The sequence below is a fragment of the Miscanthus floridulus genome, chromosome 8 (genome assembly GCF_019320115.1).
Source record: "Miscanthus floridulus cultivar M001 chromosome 8, ASM1932011v1, whole genome shotgun sequence".
Classification (NCBI taxonomy): domain Eukaryota; kingdom Viridiplantae; phylum Streptophyta; class Magnoliopsida; order Poales; family Poaceae; genus Miscanthus; species Miscanthus floridulus.
This window is the reverse complement of record NC_089587.1, coordinates 21,053,159-21,070,190: the sequence shown is the minus strand read 5'-3', so window position 1 is coordinate 21,070,190 and position 17,032 is coordinate 21,053,159. Positions and strand designations below refer to the sequence as shown.

Here is a 17,032-nt window from a genome sequence, read left to right as displayed (position 1 = left end):
AGCTACAAGATCTGTTGGACAAAGGTCTCATTCAACCTAGTTCATCTCCATGGGGATGTCCAGCATTGTTTGTAAAGAAGAAGGGCAAGTTCTTGAGAATGTGTGGGGATTACAGACCACTCAATGCCATGACCATCAAGAACAAGTACCCATTGCCACGCATCGACATCTTGTTCGATCAGTTGGCAAAAGCAAAGGTATTCTCCAAGATCGACTTAAGATCAGGCTATCATCAGATAAAGATCAGGCCAGAGGACATACCTAAAACTGTTTTCTCCACTAGGTACGGCTTATATGAGTATTTAGTTATGTCTTTCGGACTAACGAATGCTCCTGCCTACTTTATGTACCTGATGAATTCGGTATTCATGCCTGAGCTCGACAAGTTTGTGGTCATGTTTATCAATGATATATTGATTTATTCGGAGAACGAGGCAGATCATGCAGAGCATCTGAAGATTGTTCTGTCCAGATTGAGGGAGCATAAGTTGTATGCAAAGTTTAGCAAGTGTGAATTTTGGTTGAGTAAAGTACCTTTCTTAGGTCATATCTTATCAAGAGATGGAATATCTGTAGACCCATCGAAAGTACAAGAAGTCATGGATTGGAAAGCCCCAACTTCGGTTCATGAAGTTCAGAGTTTTCTAGGGTTAGCAGGCTACTATCGTCGTTTCATTCCAGATTTCTCCAAGATAGCTAAGCCCACGACTAGGCTACTTCAGAAAGATGAGAAGTTCAAGTGGACACTAGAATGTGAGCAGCATTTCACACCCTCAGGACTCTATTAACTACCGCTCCTGTTTTAGCACAACCCGACATTGAGAAGCCTTTCGATGTATTTTGTGATGCATTGGGTATAGGTTTAGGTTGTGTGCTCATGCAAGAAGGAAGATTTATTGCATATGCTTCTCGGCAGTTGAGAAAACATGAAGTCAACTACCCTATGCATGATTTAGAACTTGCAGCAGTTGTTCATGCATTAAAGATATGGAGACATTATTTGTTGGGCAATGTATGTCATATATATACTGACCACAAAAGTCTCAAGTATATCTTTACCCAACCAGAGCTGAACATGAGACAGCGAAGATGGCTAGAGCTGATTAAGGACTACAATTTGGAAGTGCACTACCATCCCGGGAAAGCCAATGTTGTAGCCGACGCACTTAATCGGAAATCTCATTGCAACACTGTGGAAGCATTGTTGGAAGATGGATTTAATTTGTTACATCCTGTTGTACTGCATAATATCACTATCAGTTGTTCACTTGAGAGCAAAATCATAGAACTATAGAAGACAGATGTAGGTATATTTCACATCAAGAGAAAGATGCAAGAGCAAGAAACTAAGCATTTTAGATTAGATGAAAGGGGTGTGCTATGGTTTGAGGACCGACTTGTCATACCGAAAAACCGTGAGCTTTGAAATCAAATTCTAGATGAAGCTCATTCATCCCAATTGTCTATCCATCCGGGCAGTAGTAAGATGTATCAAGATTTGAAAACCCGTTTTTGGTGGACCAAGATGAAGAAGGAGATCGCAGCCTATGTCGCTAGGTGCGATAACTGTAGTAGAGTAAAAGCTATTCATATGAAATCTGCTGGGTTACTTCAGCCATTGCCTATTCCAGGTTGGAAATGGGAAGAAATCAGTATGAACTTTATCACAGGCCTTCCAATGACACAGCAAGGTCACGATTCAATATGGGTCAATGTAGATCGTCTCACCAAGATAGCATATTTTATACATGTGAACATAAGATAACACATGGGGAAGTACGCTGAGCTGTATGTTTCTCAGATCGTGAGACTACATGGAGTGCCCAGGACCATAATCTTAGATCGAGGACCACAGTTTATAGCCTGTTTCTAGGAGCACTTGCACCAAGCTTTGGGAACTAAGCTAATTAGAAGTTCGGCATACCATCCATAAACTTTAGGACAAACTAAGCGGGTAAACCAGATCTTAGAAGATTTGCTGAGAGCTTGTGTTATATCTTCCAAGGGTTCATGGGAGAAATGGTTACCATTAGCTAAGTTTTCCTAGAACAACAGTTATCAAGCAAGCATCAAGATGGCTCCTTTTGAAGCATTGTACGATAGAAAATGTAGAACTCCGTTGAATTGGATTGAGCCCGGTGAAAGGAGATACTTTGGTATAGACTTTGTCATTGAAGCTGAAGAACAAGTGCGTATTATTCAACATCATATGAAAGCCGCTCAATCCAGACAAAAGAGTTATGTGGATAAAAGAAGAAGACCACTGACTTTTGAAGTGGGAGACTACGTATACTTGAAAGTGTCGCTCATGAAAGGAGTGTAGAGATTTGGAGTAAAAAGGAAGCTTGCGCCTATATATGTAGGGCCGTACAAGATTATTGAATGAAAAGGGAACGTCGCTTATAAGTTACAACTTCCACCAGAGATGAGTGCAATATTTGATGTCTTCCATGTTTCTCAGTTGAAGAGATGTCTTCGTGTACCTGAGGAAGCTATTACACCCACAAACATAAAGCTTCAATCGGATTTGACCTATGAAGAAAAGCCAATCCGAGTGTTAGAAGAGATGGAAAGAGTAACATGGAGTAAGATCATTAGGTTTTATAAGGTGGTATGGAATAATCATAGTGAACAAGATGCTACGTGGGAAAGAGAGGATTACTTACGTGAGGTTTATCCCGCCTTTTCCAAGAATGGTACGTCTTGCAAATCTTGGGACGAGATTTTTATAAGGGGGAGGGGCTGTAACACCCTAGGTGTTAAGCTTGCATAATTTGACTTGCATTGCATGAGCATGAGCATCGAGCATTCATATATAAGCTTTTACAATTGAAACATGTGATTGAAACATATGAAACATGCTTGTTATTTTATGTTTCCTTGTATATATGCATATGATCATGAGTGAATACATGTAGATGGTTGATGTGAGTCACTAAAACATCATAGCTATACTTAGGATGACTATTGGAACAATGTTCATGAAGGTCACTTTGTATGATCAAGTCCTTAAGTGATATTATATATGTTGACCTGGAAAGCTTTATGTGTAACTCATATATGAAATGATTGTGTGAACTTGGGAATAGCTTAAACATGTTTAGAATGTCATGATGAACAACTTTGGTATTCATGGCTAGGGCTAATTTGGTCACTAAGTCATAGTTCCAGTATGAGTCATCATTTGAATGTAATAGGTTTGACCAAGTTTGAACTATATGATAGAGACTTTGCATGGATGTGTGCACTAAAGTAAAGTTGTAGTGTTGGATGAGAGGAACAACTTTTATTTTTGGGTCATAGGCTAGTTTAGCTCCTAACATACTTAAAAATTGCTCAATAGAATCAGCATTACATTGATTTCAGCACTCAGGAAAATTTTTCTAAGTCTTGCGTGCTTTCAGTTTGACGGTCACTACTTTAAGTTGATTTTACTCTCTATCCATTGCAATTTAGACCTTGATTTCTATAGGAGTTTTGTAGCTGGTACTTACGGCTACGAGTTCTGTTTAGGTTGTTTGCACTAACAAGCTACGGATTAGGAGTTTTATCGCTGCCAGATCACATCGTCAGGCCTAGTTCGGGGCTCTGATGGCCAACTTGTTCGGTCTTCAGTGGCCGACCGGCAACAGAGCAAGGCTGTCGTGTGGAGGAAGTCAAGCCGCGCATCACCGTCGGTCTGAGCAGCCAGGCCATGTTGAGCCACAGCGCGCCTTCAGCATCCCCAGCACTCGCTCGCTCCATCCCTGCGCTCTCATTTCGCTCTCTACCTCTTCCTTCGCCCACCCATAGTAGCCGCAGCAGCGGACAATGCCGCCGTCACCATTGCTGGCCACCCCGCTCGCCTTGCGCCGCGTCACGTCGCTTCTTTGCCACCGCAGCAGTGCCGTTGCCACCTCCACCGCATCACCGCGCCACCTCCGTCGAGTACCGCAGCCACTCCACCGTCATCCCAGAGTCTCACCGCGCCCACATTTGCTTACTAACCGCGCCCGGTAAGTCATCGTGGCCGCACCGCCTCCGACCGCCTTTTGCCGTAGCGGTTGGTGCTCTAGAACCACCGTCGTGTGTAGCAGCTCATAGACTCATTAGAACGAGTCATCGCGGTCACCGCTAGTGTAGTGCCGTTGTCCTGCTCTATCGTGCCGCCATTGACGCCGCCGCCATGCTTAGCTCCGGCAAGAGGTCCAACTTGTCAGCTCAATAGATGCAGGAGATCATGGTTGGGTCGGTGCCGTCGCCGGAGAGGGTTGCCATCGGCGAACTTTGGTTGTCCCACGCTGTGCTCTGTATTGCCGTAGCTGACGCGTGGGATCGACTGAACCGAGGGCTCCAGCTGTCAGTGACTCGATGGAGAAAGCTAGTTCACCTGTTTTCAGATTTGATGCAAACTTTGAAAAAATGATAAGTGGAGTTGTAGATATCCAAATCTTGTGAACCAAATTTTGTTGTATTCCTTAGGAAGTGTAGTTTGTTATAAAAATATGAAATGTGCATTTTCTGGTATTTTTCATGGTGATTTAAATATAGTTAAATGAGTGTTTTTTGTATGTTTACCATTTTGTAAATTAGATATCTTGAGCTAGAAAAATGATAAAAATGTGATTCCAATTTTGTGGGTTTTGTATTGACATGCTCTAGCTAGGAAAAATATATAACCTGTTGCTTAACACTTTTCTATATGATTTTCCATTTTCACTAAAATAACCCTTGCTAACTTGTCATTTTTACATAGGACGTTATACATGTGAAAATGGTATGAAATTTTTACAGTAGCATATTGTGAGAATTAGGAGTCTAATGTACTTTTCTGAGAATTTATTGTGCATATTTGAAATATGTTTATTATTTACCATAATTATTTAATTAAATTAATAAAGGCATTTAAATAATTAGATTGTGATTAAACATGATGTTTTCTATGGTTCTTATGATGCATAGTAACTATTGATGTCAATGGTAAGGCTTAGAAGCCATTGATTGTATGCAAATAACTAATTATCAATTTATAATTCAAATACAAAGCTGCATGTATAGTTTTAATTATGTGGATGATTTCATATGGATAATGGTCTTTGCTGTAAAACTTGTTTATAACAAAGTTGTAGATAACTTACTAATCCACCCTCTATTAAATTTTCACAGTCATAGGGCTTAGGGTTTTTGAGTTCTAGCTGTTACAAGTTTGCTGTCCGAAATGTTTGCTTTCTAGATAGATTTTATTGAACGATTTGTTTGCCCTATATAACTCTTGAATCACAGTAAGAGTATTAAAAAAAGTTGTATACAATTTTATAAGCTTTCCAGAAAGTCCAAGATCACAGCATTTGGATAAGTAGAACTTTAGTTATGAGTAAAACAAGTAGCTGTTGTTTTGTGGTATAGTAAATGAATTATTGAAGTGTTTGATTAAGTAATCAAGAAGAGATATGCACATACTCAGTAAAATGGGATACACTTGTTATTACTTTAACACCATGCTATTAAGAATACTTACATGAATGCATTCATTAGGTGTCATCATACTATACTTGTCAGCATATATGCATTCGCAATATCTTATGCCATATTCATGCATCTAGGATCGACAGAGGAGATAATGTTGCTGGAGTTCAACGAAGGAGAGGAAGGGGACCAGCAAGAGATTCCTCAAGCCACAGCTCTCGAAGGCAAGGAGCAGACCCCAGAAGTGCTTCCAGAGTGTCCTAACCACCGCCCCACTTCTTTTCTGAAAGGCAAGCCCCGGAGCATTCTAAGTCTCCCAGTGTTTTACAAAATATTACTCGAGTCCTTTATGATTGATGCATTAGGTTATAAGAGTTGATTGGAACCACTTGATGCATATGATCTCCTTGTCTAGAAATACACCTTCAACCCTATGTAGGTCCAGGATCAAATATATGCTTAGCCCTGCTTAGACTGGTAGAAGTCAGGTCATTTCCTATCACCTACGAGATATAGGTGGATACCAAAGCACGGTTGGCTATATTTGCTATCGTGGAAAAGAACCATGGGGTAAAAGTAAATGAAGGTCGGGAGAGTCTATGGTAGATTGACTCATGTGATTCTGTCTGTGCTGATTAAGGACCGTACCGTTGTTGGCACTTCTGACAAGATTGAACGCATGCCTATCACTTAGCTGGCCAGATAACTCGTTCCGACCGCAAAGCCGAGTAGCTCAACTCTGGCCAGGCCCCGCTCTATAAGAGTGCGCACTTTGGATGGTAGTAAGGATGTGCGGGGAAGCCAGACATGAGCCCAAGGGCCGGATGGTCCTGAACGTCCTGGCAGTTGGTTGTCCCTGATTGTACGGCGCTGGGCAAACCCGTGACATGTGGACTTGAGTTGTACCAAAGGTGACCGTTGATCTGGTGCGCCTGGGTTTGTGTTAGGAATAAATTCCCAGCTGGTTGAAATTGATTCGAATTGCCGTCTCTCCCGGATAGTGAGAAACTTGGCTAGCCCCAACATCGTAGTAATTGTATTATGGAATTTGATGGTTCGGATAAACATAGAATTACTATACCTGCTATGGTTACTATTACATGCTCTTAAAAAGTTATACCACATGTTTGGCACAGGATAGTTGCTAATTTAGAGATGGATAGTTATAAATAACTTGATAATGGAATTAGAAATGTATAACTAAGTTAATCGCTTTTTATGCAAATGTTGTCAAGCTATCTCCACTTATCCAGCCTTGCATAATCCTTGGAGTCAATTTATTTCTGGTTTATGATGGGTAAGTCTAGCTGAGTACCTTCTCGTACTCAGGGTTTTATTCCCATTGTTGCAGATGGCACAGTTTATTATGGGTATTGCAGGAGTTGCTTCTATCCCGCTAAGGATGAGGAGTAAGCCTTGGGTAGGCTTCTTTATTAATCCCTCTACATGCTTTTGTGGACTGTGATCGTATGTTGGCACTGTATTAAACTATGTTGGCAAATGCTACTTTCAAACTTAATTTGCTTCCGCTATTATCTATCAAACTTGGTTTGTAATAACTTTGTTTCGTACTCTGATGATGGAAATGTATCTGCAAACTTTATATAATTTGTGACATGTATGTTGAATCATGTATGATCTTGATTGGTTGTGGATCGTTTATCGAGACCTGTCGTGGTACTCAACAGACTACAGGGTTTATATGGGCTCAAGTATGACAGTGCGACCGCTTGTGGGCTGCCATTGTACAGTGCGACCCCTCCGAACAAATCACCGTCCCGGGTACCCCGTGACGAGCTATTGGTGGTAAAACATCGACAGCTGGCGCGCCAGGTAGGGGTTCTCGACGCTTTGCGTTTGAGAGCTCGGTGGACCTCAAAGATCAACATTCACCGCAGCACTCGTCGGCCCCGTCAACAACTCTCTACGGCTCTCATCAGCTTCGTCGACAACTCGCCGCACTCACGTCTCAAGCAGCGATGGGACTCCCCTGGACTTCTGACAACTTGAGATCCATAGTGCATTCACAAAACAGGGAGCCATGCGGCCACACACGTTCCTCCATCAATATGCATCTGGTAGAAAACGTCAGCACAGTCCGACCGTACAGCAAGATTGTCTACAAGCACCCTAGATGATACAGACGTCCGAGTCTAACTCCAACTGCTCCCACTAAGTCCGATTACAATCAGACTATTGCTCAGTTTCTAGCACATGATCGGGATTCGACCGACCGGGACAGGGCAGAGTACAACTACGACATGCACATATGACGTCCGGGAAGCAATAGCAAGCAAAAGATTAAGATATATGCATATATACACTAAATACACATGCACATACGGATCTGCATGCAAGCAAATGAGGAAGCCATCAATTTACTGGACGCATAAATCATGATGGGATACGAACGATCCAACAAGGTGCAAGCACATGTCAAGTCATATACAGGCTGACATCACATCTACAACTCTAAAATATCAAAGCCAAATCAGAACCAAGCCACGAGCAGCAAGCCGTCCGAGACCAAAGATAGCAACCTGTCCGTTTGAGTGTCCGACTACTTCGAACACACAAGATGTCCAACCATGCATCAAGCCAGATAACAAGCAAGCCAAGACTGACTACTCGGCCAAGGAGTCCGAGTACTCGGATACGATTTAAGCAAGAAGAACACACGATCTACATAACAACTCGGATACGGAAGCCAAGCCAAAAAGAGGAAGGCACACAAGAAAACCCAAAGCTGCAGGCTAGACAAAAGTACACCGAGTCTGCACGAATGCAAAAAGTTAAGATGAACTCGGATACGAAGACCTCAGTATGAACGGTACAAAATCAAGATCAACTCGGATACGGAAGACTGACCATGAAGCAAGACGAACGACCAAAGAAGCAGGCAAGGCCAAGGAGTTTGTGCACTATTTATGTATGTGCACGCACGTACATATCAAGGCTCGTACATGATGCGTACATTCCTGTCGACAAGCTGTTCTAGCCGGCCAACAAGCAAGCCATCCGACTAGAAGCAAGCAGGCCACTACGACAACTCGGTAATAGCGCAACACTCTCCGAGTACTCCACGACGACGATAGATTCCAGCTACCACTACAACAACCCGCCGACTCCACCGCGATGCTCAATGACTACCTCGACTACTACTCAGAACCAACAAACTAGTTGGTGACGAGTTCTGGATGCTCGATGTGTCTACAACCAACTGCTCGGACGTGGTATCCAACTACTCGTCCGAAATACCCAGCAACTCGGCTGCGGCGATCGACAACGCGGCCACGAACCAAGCTAAGTCACGTCTCATTTTTTATATATTCCAGATATTATTCGTATGCCTCTGTGGCCATATCATCTTCCCTTAATGGCTGTTAATTTTCTCGGATAGTAAGCCTTAATTCGTGAAGCTTGTTTTCTCGAATGGATGGTCACGTCAATGAACCTCTGAACCATACGGATGGTCACGTCAAAGAACCTCTGAACCATACGGGTGGTCACGTCAATGGACCTCTGAACCATACGTGAGATTCAAGTGCTTAAATGTAACAGGCTACTACCCAGGAAATTAACCGACCTAGCAAGGGAAGACACAAAAAATCATCATGCGAGCAAACATAGTGCTCTAGGTCTTCTCTTAACGGTCGCCGAATTCCTCAGGTAGAACATGCCTTAATCCATGAAGCTTGTCTACTCACATGGACGGTCACGAACCAAGTGCCAGGCTCACATGGTCATGTCATGAACCTCTGAACCATACGCCAGAGAGTCAAGTGCTTAAACGTAACAGGACACTACCTGAGGAATTCGCATGGCCTAGCAAGAGCAAGACGCAAAAAGTTTATATGCATTTCATAATGCCGGGGCCCGCCCCTGATTGATTATTCAAATATGGGACACGCTCCCGACTTCAGATCCAGAATGTCATTTACAATATATTTTTATGTTTAACATGCAGGGGAGCTACATCTATACCATGAGATCGGGGAAAAACATGCTCTTGAGAGCTATTTTACTCAGACAAGTCTAGAAACAACCCGAATTGATCAAAAAAGAACCCCAACAAGGTACGGCAAGTACCAAGACAAATCCAGAAAGAACCCGGATCGATCATAAAACAACCTCGAAGAGGTGCTGCAAGTACCAAGACAAATTCAAAAAGAACCCGGATTAATCAGAAAACAACCCGGATAAGGTACATATAAGTTTAGAAAGAACCTGGACGAAGTGCAAACAACCTGGAAGAGGTACATCAAGAACTAGAGAAGTCTAGAAATGACCTGGATGAATAAAAACAACTCGAAAGAGCATCATGGCTTAGTCAAATCAGAAAACAACCCGGATAAGGTACATACAAGTTCAGAAAGAACCTGGACGAAGTGCAAACAACCTGGAAGAGGTACATCAAGAACCAGAGAAGACTAGAAATGACCTGGATGAATAAAAACAACTCGGAAGAGCATCATGGCTTAGTCAAACACTAAGCTCGGGGGCTCGGCATTAGCTTCAACTACGCCCGAGGGCTCGAATTCAAGGATGAAAGACCAAGAATACAAGTACTCAAGACTACAACAAAGACAACACATCAAGACCCTTCATCCGATTTCTATTCTAAAGAAAAGTATTCGAAGAAGGCTCGGGGGCTGTGGGATACATAACCCCAAAAATTTTTTGAAGACAAGAATCTGGACCCTCCAACTTTTGCAAGCAAAAGCAAGAGGCTCAGGGGCTATACTCACTGAGTGCACTTTTGTCCAAAAGTGCACATCAGCCGAAGAAAAGACAAAGAAGACCATCTCAAGATTTCACTTCAAGAAGAACCTGGAACGGATTTACAACAACTCAACGAAGACCAAGTAGAACAAGAAGGCTTCCGAAGCTCATCCATGAGATGCTCAGGGGCTTGTCGATACGGGACCCATGGGGTTTCCCACGGAGAAGAGAGAAGAAGACCTAGTCCAACTAGGATTCCCTACATGTAATCCTACTAGAACTAGTTACACGTAATCCTACTAGGATCTCTACTTTGTAACCGACTAGGACTCCCGCCTCTCCTGGACTATATAAAGGAGGGCAGGGGTCCCTAGATCAGGACACACACAGATAACCGACAGAACTCTGAAAGGTCCTAATGGCTAGAGGGGGGGTGAATAGCCTAATAAAAATTTCTACAACAACACTTAACCAAATGGTTAGACAATTATGAAGCGAAGCGAGTGTTGCACTAGCCTACTCAAAAATGCAAGCCACCTACCACAATTCTAGTTTAGATAGCGTCAATTCACACAAGAGCAATGACACTACCCTATGTTAGTGTGCTCTCAAAGGCTAACTAAAGAGCCACACCAACCAAGCATACAAGCTCTCACAACTAGCTACACTAAAGAGCTTGTCAACTAGTTTGCGATAAAGTAAAGAGAGTGATCAAGAGGGTTATACCGCCATGTAGATGAATGAACCAATCAATCACAAAGATGAATAACAATGATGACCAATCACCTTGGAATCAAATGATGAACACAATGATTTTTACCGAGGTTCACTTGCTTGCCGGCAAGCTAGTCCTCGTTGTGGCGATTCACTCACTTGGAGGTTCACGCGCTGATTGGCATCACTCGCCAAACCCTCAATAGGGTGCCGCACAACCAACACAAGATGAGGATCACACAAGCCACAAGCAATTTACTAGAGTACCTTTTGGCGCTCCGCCGGGGAAAGGTCAAGAACCCCTCACAATCACCACGATCGGAGTCGGAGACAATTACCTCCTCCACTCAACGATCCTTGTTGCTCCAAGCCGTCTAGGTGGCAGCAACCACCAAGAGTAACAAGAGAAATCCGCAGCGAAACACAATCACCAAGTGCCTCTAGATGCAATCACTCAAGCAATGCACTTGGATTCACTCCCAATCTCACTATGAATCAATGATCTAGATGAGTGGGAGGGCTTTGGCTAAGCTCACAAGTATGCTATGTCAATAGAAATGGCCAAGAGAGTGAGCTTGAGCCGGCCATGGGGCTATAAATAGAGCCCCAATCAAATAGAGCCGTTATACCCCTTCACTGGGCAAAACGCGTTCTGACCGGACACTCCGGTCAGACTGACCGGACGCTGGCCCTCAGCGTCCGGTCGCTCGATGTCAGCCACGTGTCTAGACTCAACGGTCATCAGCCTTGACCAGATGCTGCTCCTTCGAACTGACCGGACGCTGAAGCCCCTGTGTCCGGTCATTTACAGTAAGCTCCCGAGCATGACCGGACGCTTCCGATAAAACTGACCGGACGCTGAAGCCCCAGCGTCCGGTTGTTTCCAGTAAGCTCCCCGAGGCATGTTTTTTCGACCGGACGCGTCCGGTCCACCTTGACCGGACGCAGACCAGCGTCCGGTGCTCAACCCTTCCCACTGTGCCGTCTGACAGCTCGACCGGACGCAGCCTTTCAGCGTTCGGTCGCTGAGTGACCCAGCGTCCGGTCAGTAGACCGACGCCAGCATCATTTCGACCAACTTCATTTCAACTCTAACTTCTTCACCCTTGCTCAAATGTGCCAACCACCAAGAATTTTGCATCCGGCGCAATAGAAAATAGACATTTCATTTTTCCAAAAGCGTCGAATCCCCAAACCCATCTCAACCCTGCACACACCTTGTGCACATGTGTTAGCATATTTTCACAAATATTATCAAGGGTGTTAGCACTCCACTAGATCCTAAATGCATATGCAATGGGTTAGAGCATCTAGTGGCACTTTGATAACCGCATTCCGATACGAGTTTCACCCCTCTTAATAGTACGGCTATCAAACCTAAATGTGATCATACTCTTCTAAGTGTCTTGATCACCATAACAAAATAGCTCCTATAAGTTATACCTTTGCCTTGAGCTTTTTGTTTTTCTCTTTCTTCTCTTCAAGTTTAAGCCCTTGATCATCTCCATGCTATTACCATTGTCATGTTATGATCTTCATTTGCTTCTCTACTTGAAGTGTGCTACCTATCTCATGATCACTTGATGAACTAGGTTAGCAGTTAGGGTTTCATTAATTCACCAAAACCAAACTAGAGCTTTCAAACTCACAACCACAACATACCTCGCAACACAACAGATAGCACAGGGCACAATATACTATCCACACCAGACTGGACGTAGGGCGCTGTGACTTTCCGGCGCGCTGAACCAGTATAAATCGTTGTCTCCCTGCGTTTACCATCGAGTTCCTGCAAACGCCGATACCCCTCCAAACAAATCACCGTCCCGGGTACCCCGTGACGAGCTATCGGTGGTAAAACATCGACAATCAGTACCCATCGTTTCCTCTTTTGCGCGTCGTTTCCGTCACCGTTCGCCCCCTTTGGCGCCACCCACCCTGCGCCGCCTCCCCACTCCCCCTCCCCCATCCACCCACCCCCTCCCCCGGCACACTGAAACCTCTTGCGTAGATCCTTCCATGCCGCGGGGATCTACTGTGCTGCGGCGATCTACCGCACCACCGTCTATCAGCGCACCACTCCTCTAGCGAGCAAGCCAGTCGAGATTGCCTTCTCGCCTCAGCACGGTGAGGCCGTCTATGATCTCCTCTTATTTGCTTCATGAATTTATGGTGTTTGATGAAACACATGTGTAATTTTTTATTATTACAGATGGCGAGAGTTAAATCAAAGCAGGTAGAACTACCACATCGCAGAAAGAGCCAGAGGCAGGCAACCATTCTCTGAGAAGAAGAGGAAAAGGCACCACCATAGCCTAGAAAGAGGCAGAGGAAGGCTCGCAGTGTCCCAAAAGTAGAGGAACAAGCACCACCACAGACTAGGAAGATGCAGAGGAAGGCAGACAGTATCCGAAAGGCAGAGGAAGAAGCAACAAAAGCTATGCTAGCCCTGGAGTTCGAGAATTCTCACAGGCGGACTCAAACGGCCCGCCGACAGCAGCAGCATGAGGAGAGTGCTGAAAATGGAACTCAAAGAGGAGTTCACTGAGGAACAACTACAATAAATTACCGAGTTCCACTCCAAAAACAAGACCAGTCGCTTTGCACCTTCCTGGATCAAATCTACAGCTACTCATGGGGGCGTGGGCGCTCGCACTCGTGGAGGTTCGATGTGTGCCACAATTGGTGGTACGAGGAGTAGTCGAGGAGGTAATTTGATGTGTGCCATAATTGATGGTACGAGGAGCAGTCGAGGAGGTAATTTGATGTCTGCCAATGGTGGTACGAGGAGCAGTCGAGGAGGTTTGGTGTCTGCCTCCTCCAAGCATACCATCCGAGCCAAACACGTAAACTAGAAATTTACTAGCCGGTGATCCGAAACACCGAAAATGTTGTACGCGTATGTTTCAATTGTTTCAAATGTTTTAAAGGTATGTTGCAAGTGTTTTGTATGAATGTCGTAAAAGTAGATCAGGATGTGTAGATTAGGATGTTGCATATGTTGTAATGGCTATACACGTATGTTGCAAGCTTCTGTTCTAAATGTTTCATCTGTTTTTTCAGACGTATGTGTTGCAAGTGTGTTTATTTGGGTGTTGCATATGTTTTACATATATGTTGCAAGTGTTTTATCTCGATGTTGCATATGTTTTGTAATGGTTTTTCAAACGTTTTTTAAGTGTTTTTGTAAATGTTTCAGACGCATGTTTCATGTGTTTTATCTATCTTCAGACGTAAGTTGTAATGTTTAATCTGGATGTTTTAAAAGTAAATCAAGTATTGCACATTTTACAATGGTGTCGGTGGATGGCGGATAGCAGCCTACCACAAGGCTTCGGCTCCTATCTCGAGCGGCGCGCCTCACACTCTCCTCTTATCTTCCTCCCCTTCCTTTCATTCCCTCCATCTCGCCACGGAAGCTCGAGCTCGGCAGGAAAACCCTACCCGACGAGCACGCATACGCCCGCGGAGATGGTGGCCCCGAGTGGACTGACAGTAGCGCGATGCCCGTGTGGTGGCCCCAGAGCAAACTAAGGTCAGCGTCGTCCCCTCGCTATGCGCGGAAACAAGCAGCCGCGGGCGGGGCGTCCATCCGGGTGCTAGAACGCCGATGGCACCTCGCTAGCACCCGATCACGGCCTCGCCAACGCCACTGTGTCACACTGCTCCACACAGCGACTTCCCTTGCCTGTGCGCCCGGCCACACCATGCCTCGCCACCACGCTCCTGGCCCCAACCGTGCCTCGTCGCGCCTCCCCCGCTTGGCTGTGTTGTCCCACCACGCCACCCGCTCACAGTAGGTCAGCAGGTGTAGTTGCATCGTGCACATGTGCACGCGTCCTTGCGTCCACGCCATTGCTCTGCGTGACAGGGAAGCTAGCAATAACCGTATTCGTCATGTAGTAGGTTCATTTCCTTTCCTCTTGCAACAAATGGTTGAACAACCGTATCGCTCGATTCATGCATTGATTTAGTGTTGTTTGATTTTGACAAGGAATTAACGATGATGCGACCTGCCCTGTTTCCACCATTTTTACTGGAACACGTACAGCGTGGTGTTCATCTTGCGGTCGGCGAGGAAGCGGTGGAGGTGCTCCGTGGGGTGGATGGCGTCCCAGAACGCGTACTTGCCGGCGTCCGCGCACGTCAGCAGGCTGGCCTCGTTGCACATGTACCCCATCTCGAACCGCCCGGTGGTGCCGCAGCACCCGGCCGCGACGTCCTCGAACCCGTACGCCGCCGGGTCGGCGAGCACGTCCGACACGGGGCCGTACACATCGCCGTAGACAACCCTGGCGCCGCCGCCGAGGCCTCCGTCGCCGTCGTCCAGGCGCGCCACCAGGTCGCGGAGGCCCGCGTTGAAGGCCCAAGCCACGGCGTTGTACTCCTCGGTGCACGCGCCCGTGGCCGCGTGGCGCTCCAGCGGGAGGCACCCCATGGGCGGAAGCCCGTTGAGGTCCAGCTTGCGCGCGCCCAGCGCGTGCAGCGCGCGTGCGAACGACTCCGCCACGCCCAGGAGGTAGCCCGCGTAGCCCGACGCCGACTCCGCGTACTCCGCCGCGTGGCCGCTCCGCACGGCGTAGTAGTTCTCCAGGAAGTCGTTGGTGCCCATGCTCACGAGGTAGAGCGCCTCCGACAGCGTCTCCTGAGCCCTGTCCTCGCCCTGGAAGCTCCTCAGCTTCGCCGCGTACTCTTTGAAGTAGTCCAGCTCTTTCCACAGCGGCAGAACGGACTGCAAAACGGATCGACATGTTTGTCGGAGGCGGCGTTCAGTGGCGTCGTAACAAAGAACCTATTTTTTGTGCACGAGCACGATGGCGTCTTTCTTACAAAAAGATCAGACGTGGCGTTGTCGTAGCCGGCTCCTGCAGAAGCGAAGCAGGCGCCGGTGGCAAGGCTGCTCATGTTGACGTTGGGGTCCAGGTACGCCGGCACGAGTGGGGGGAGGCCAAAAGCCTCGGAGATGAAGTCGACGGCGAGACGGCCGTTGGAGAACCGGCCGGTGGGCTGGCCACCACTGCCGCTTCCCGGCGGCCGGAGGTCGCGGCCATAGGGCGCGAAGTCGCTCTTGACGAGCGTGGAGATGTAGTTGTTGTTGCCCGTGTCGACCGTTGAGTCGCCGAACACGATCAGCGCAGTGACCTTAGCCGCCGCCGGTGGTAGGACGCAGAGCATGTACAGCTGCAGGAGGATGATCGGTAGAGAATGCCGCAATGCCGACATGTTCTCTGTTCACGGATCAGCAGTTGCGGCTCAGTTTATTTCGGTGGACTGGTCACTGGATCATGTTGATCCGGATTCCGGTGTCAATTTCTTGATGTGCTGCCGTCGCCTTTTTGCAGGGTTTGGCTAGCTACTAGTGACTCGGCCATCCTGCGGTTACAACTGATGGAGACGAGTCTACACATTCAATGGAAACTTCCACGATTTGTCGCTAGTATATTGTCATTTTATACCGAGTACTGACTTCCCCATATTATCACGATCGTTCCTTCTGAGGGATGTAACGGAAGAGAACCAAATCCAAGGACTTTTTATATCCTTTTTAATTATTAGGACACATTTCCTATCTTACATGTGCCTGAAAGTGAAGATAAACGAGCAACAAGGGAGAAGGTGTTCAATCCCATGGTTGAGGTTGAGTATTGATGGTTGGATTTAGATTAGATGGGTGATGTTTATTGGGAATAGAGATTTTAATTAAAAAATACTCTCCAACAACTTTTTTATTTGGGGCGCCACAACCGCGCCCGGCTTGAGCATGGCGTTGAGCACCTTGTGAGTCTAGAGCAGCTCTGGCAATGGCACGTTGGTGCGGGGGATGAGGTGTTGTGCGAGAAAAGGTCGGATAGCCAGCGACTCTCGTCGTCCAAATCTACCGACCGAATTTTCAGGAATAGACAACGACTAAATTTAGAGAGGCGTTTGCATAATCTGTTGGAATCATTTTTTTCTCAATAATAGCTATATTTAGCTTTACAATATGTTTTAACTAATTTTTTTGGAGTTGCCCTTATATTCTAGATTTCTCGTAGAATAACTCCCTAGAGTACATACAAGATATAAAAAACTGTTGGAGAGCGGATGTCGGTGTTTCGGATCACCGGCTAGTAAATTTGTATCTGTGCGTCTGGCCTGGATGGTGTGATCG

At 46.0% G+C, this 17,032-nt stretch overlaps 1 protein-coding gene across 1 annotated transcript; it reads right to left on the bottom strand.

Moving 5' to 3' along the window:
* Positions 1-14,839: 14,839 nt before the first annotated feature.
* LOC136471311 (GDSL esterase/lipase At2g04570-like) lies at positions 14,840-16,104 on the bottom strand. Its single transcript, XM_066469040.1, has 2 exons — positions 15,712-16,104; positions 14,840-15,613 (listed from the first exon to the last, which is right to left on the bottom strand). The coding sequence occupies exons 1-2, from the start codon at positions 16,102-16,104 to the stop codon at positions 14,915-14,917; spliced, it is 1,092 nt and encodes a 363-aa protein (XP_066325137.1). The 3' UTR covers positions 14,840-14,914.
* Positions 16,105-17,032: the final 928 nt, after the last annotated feature.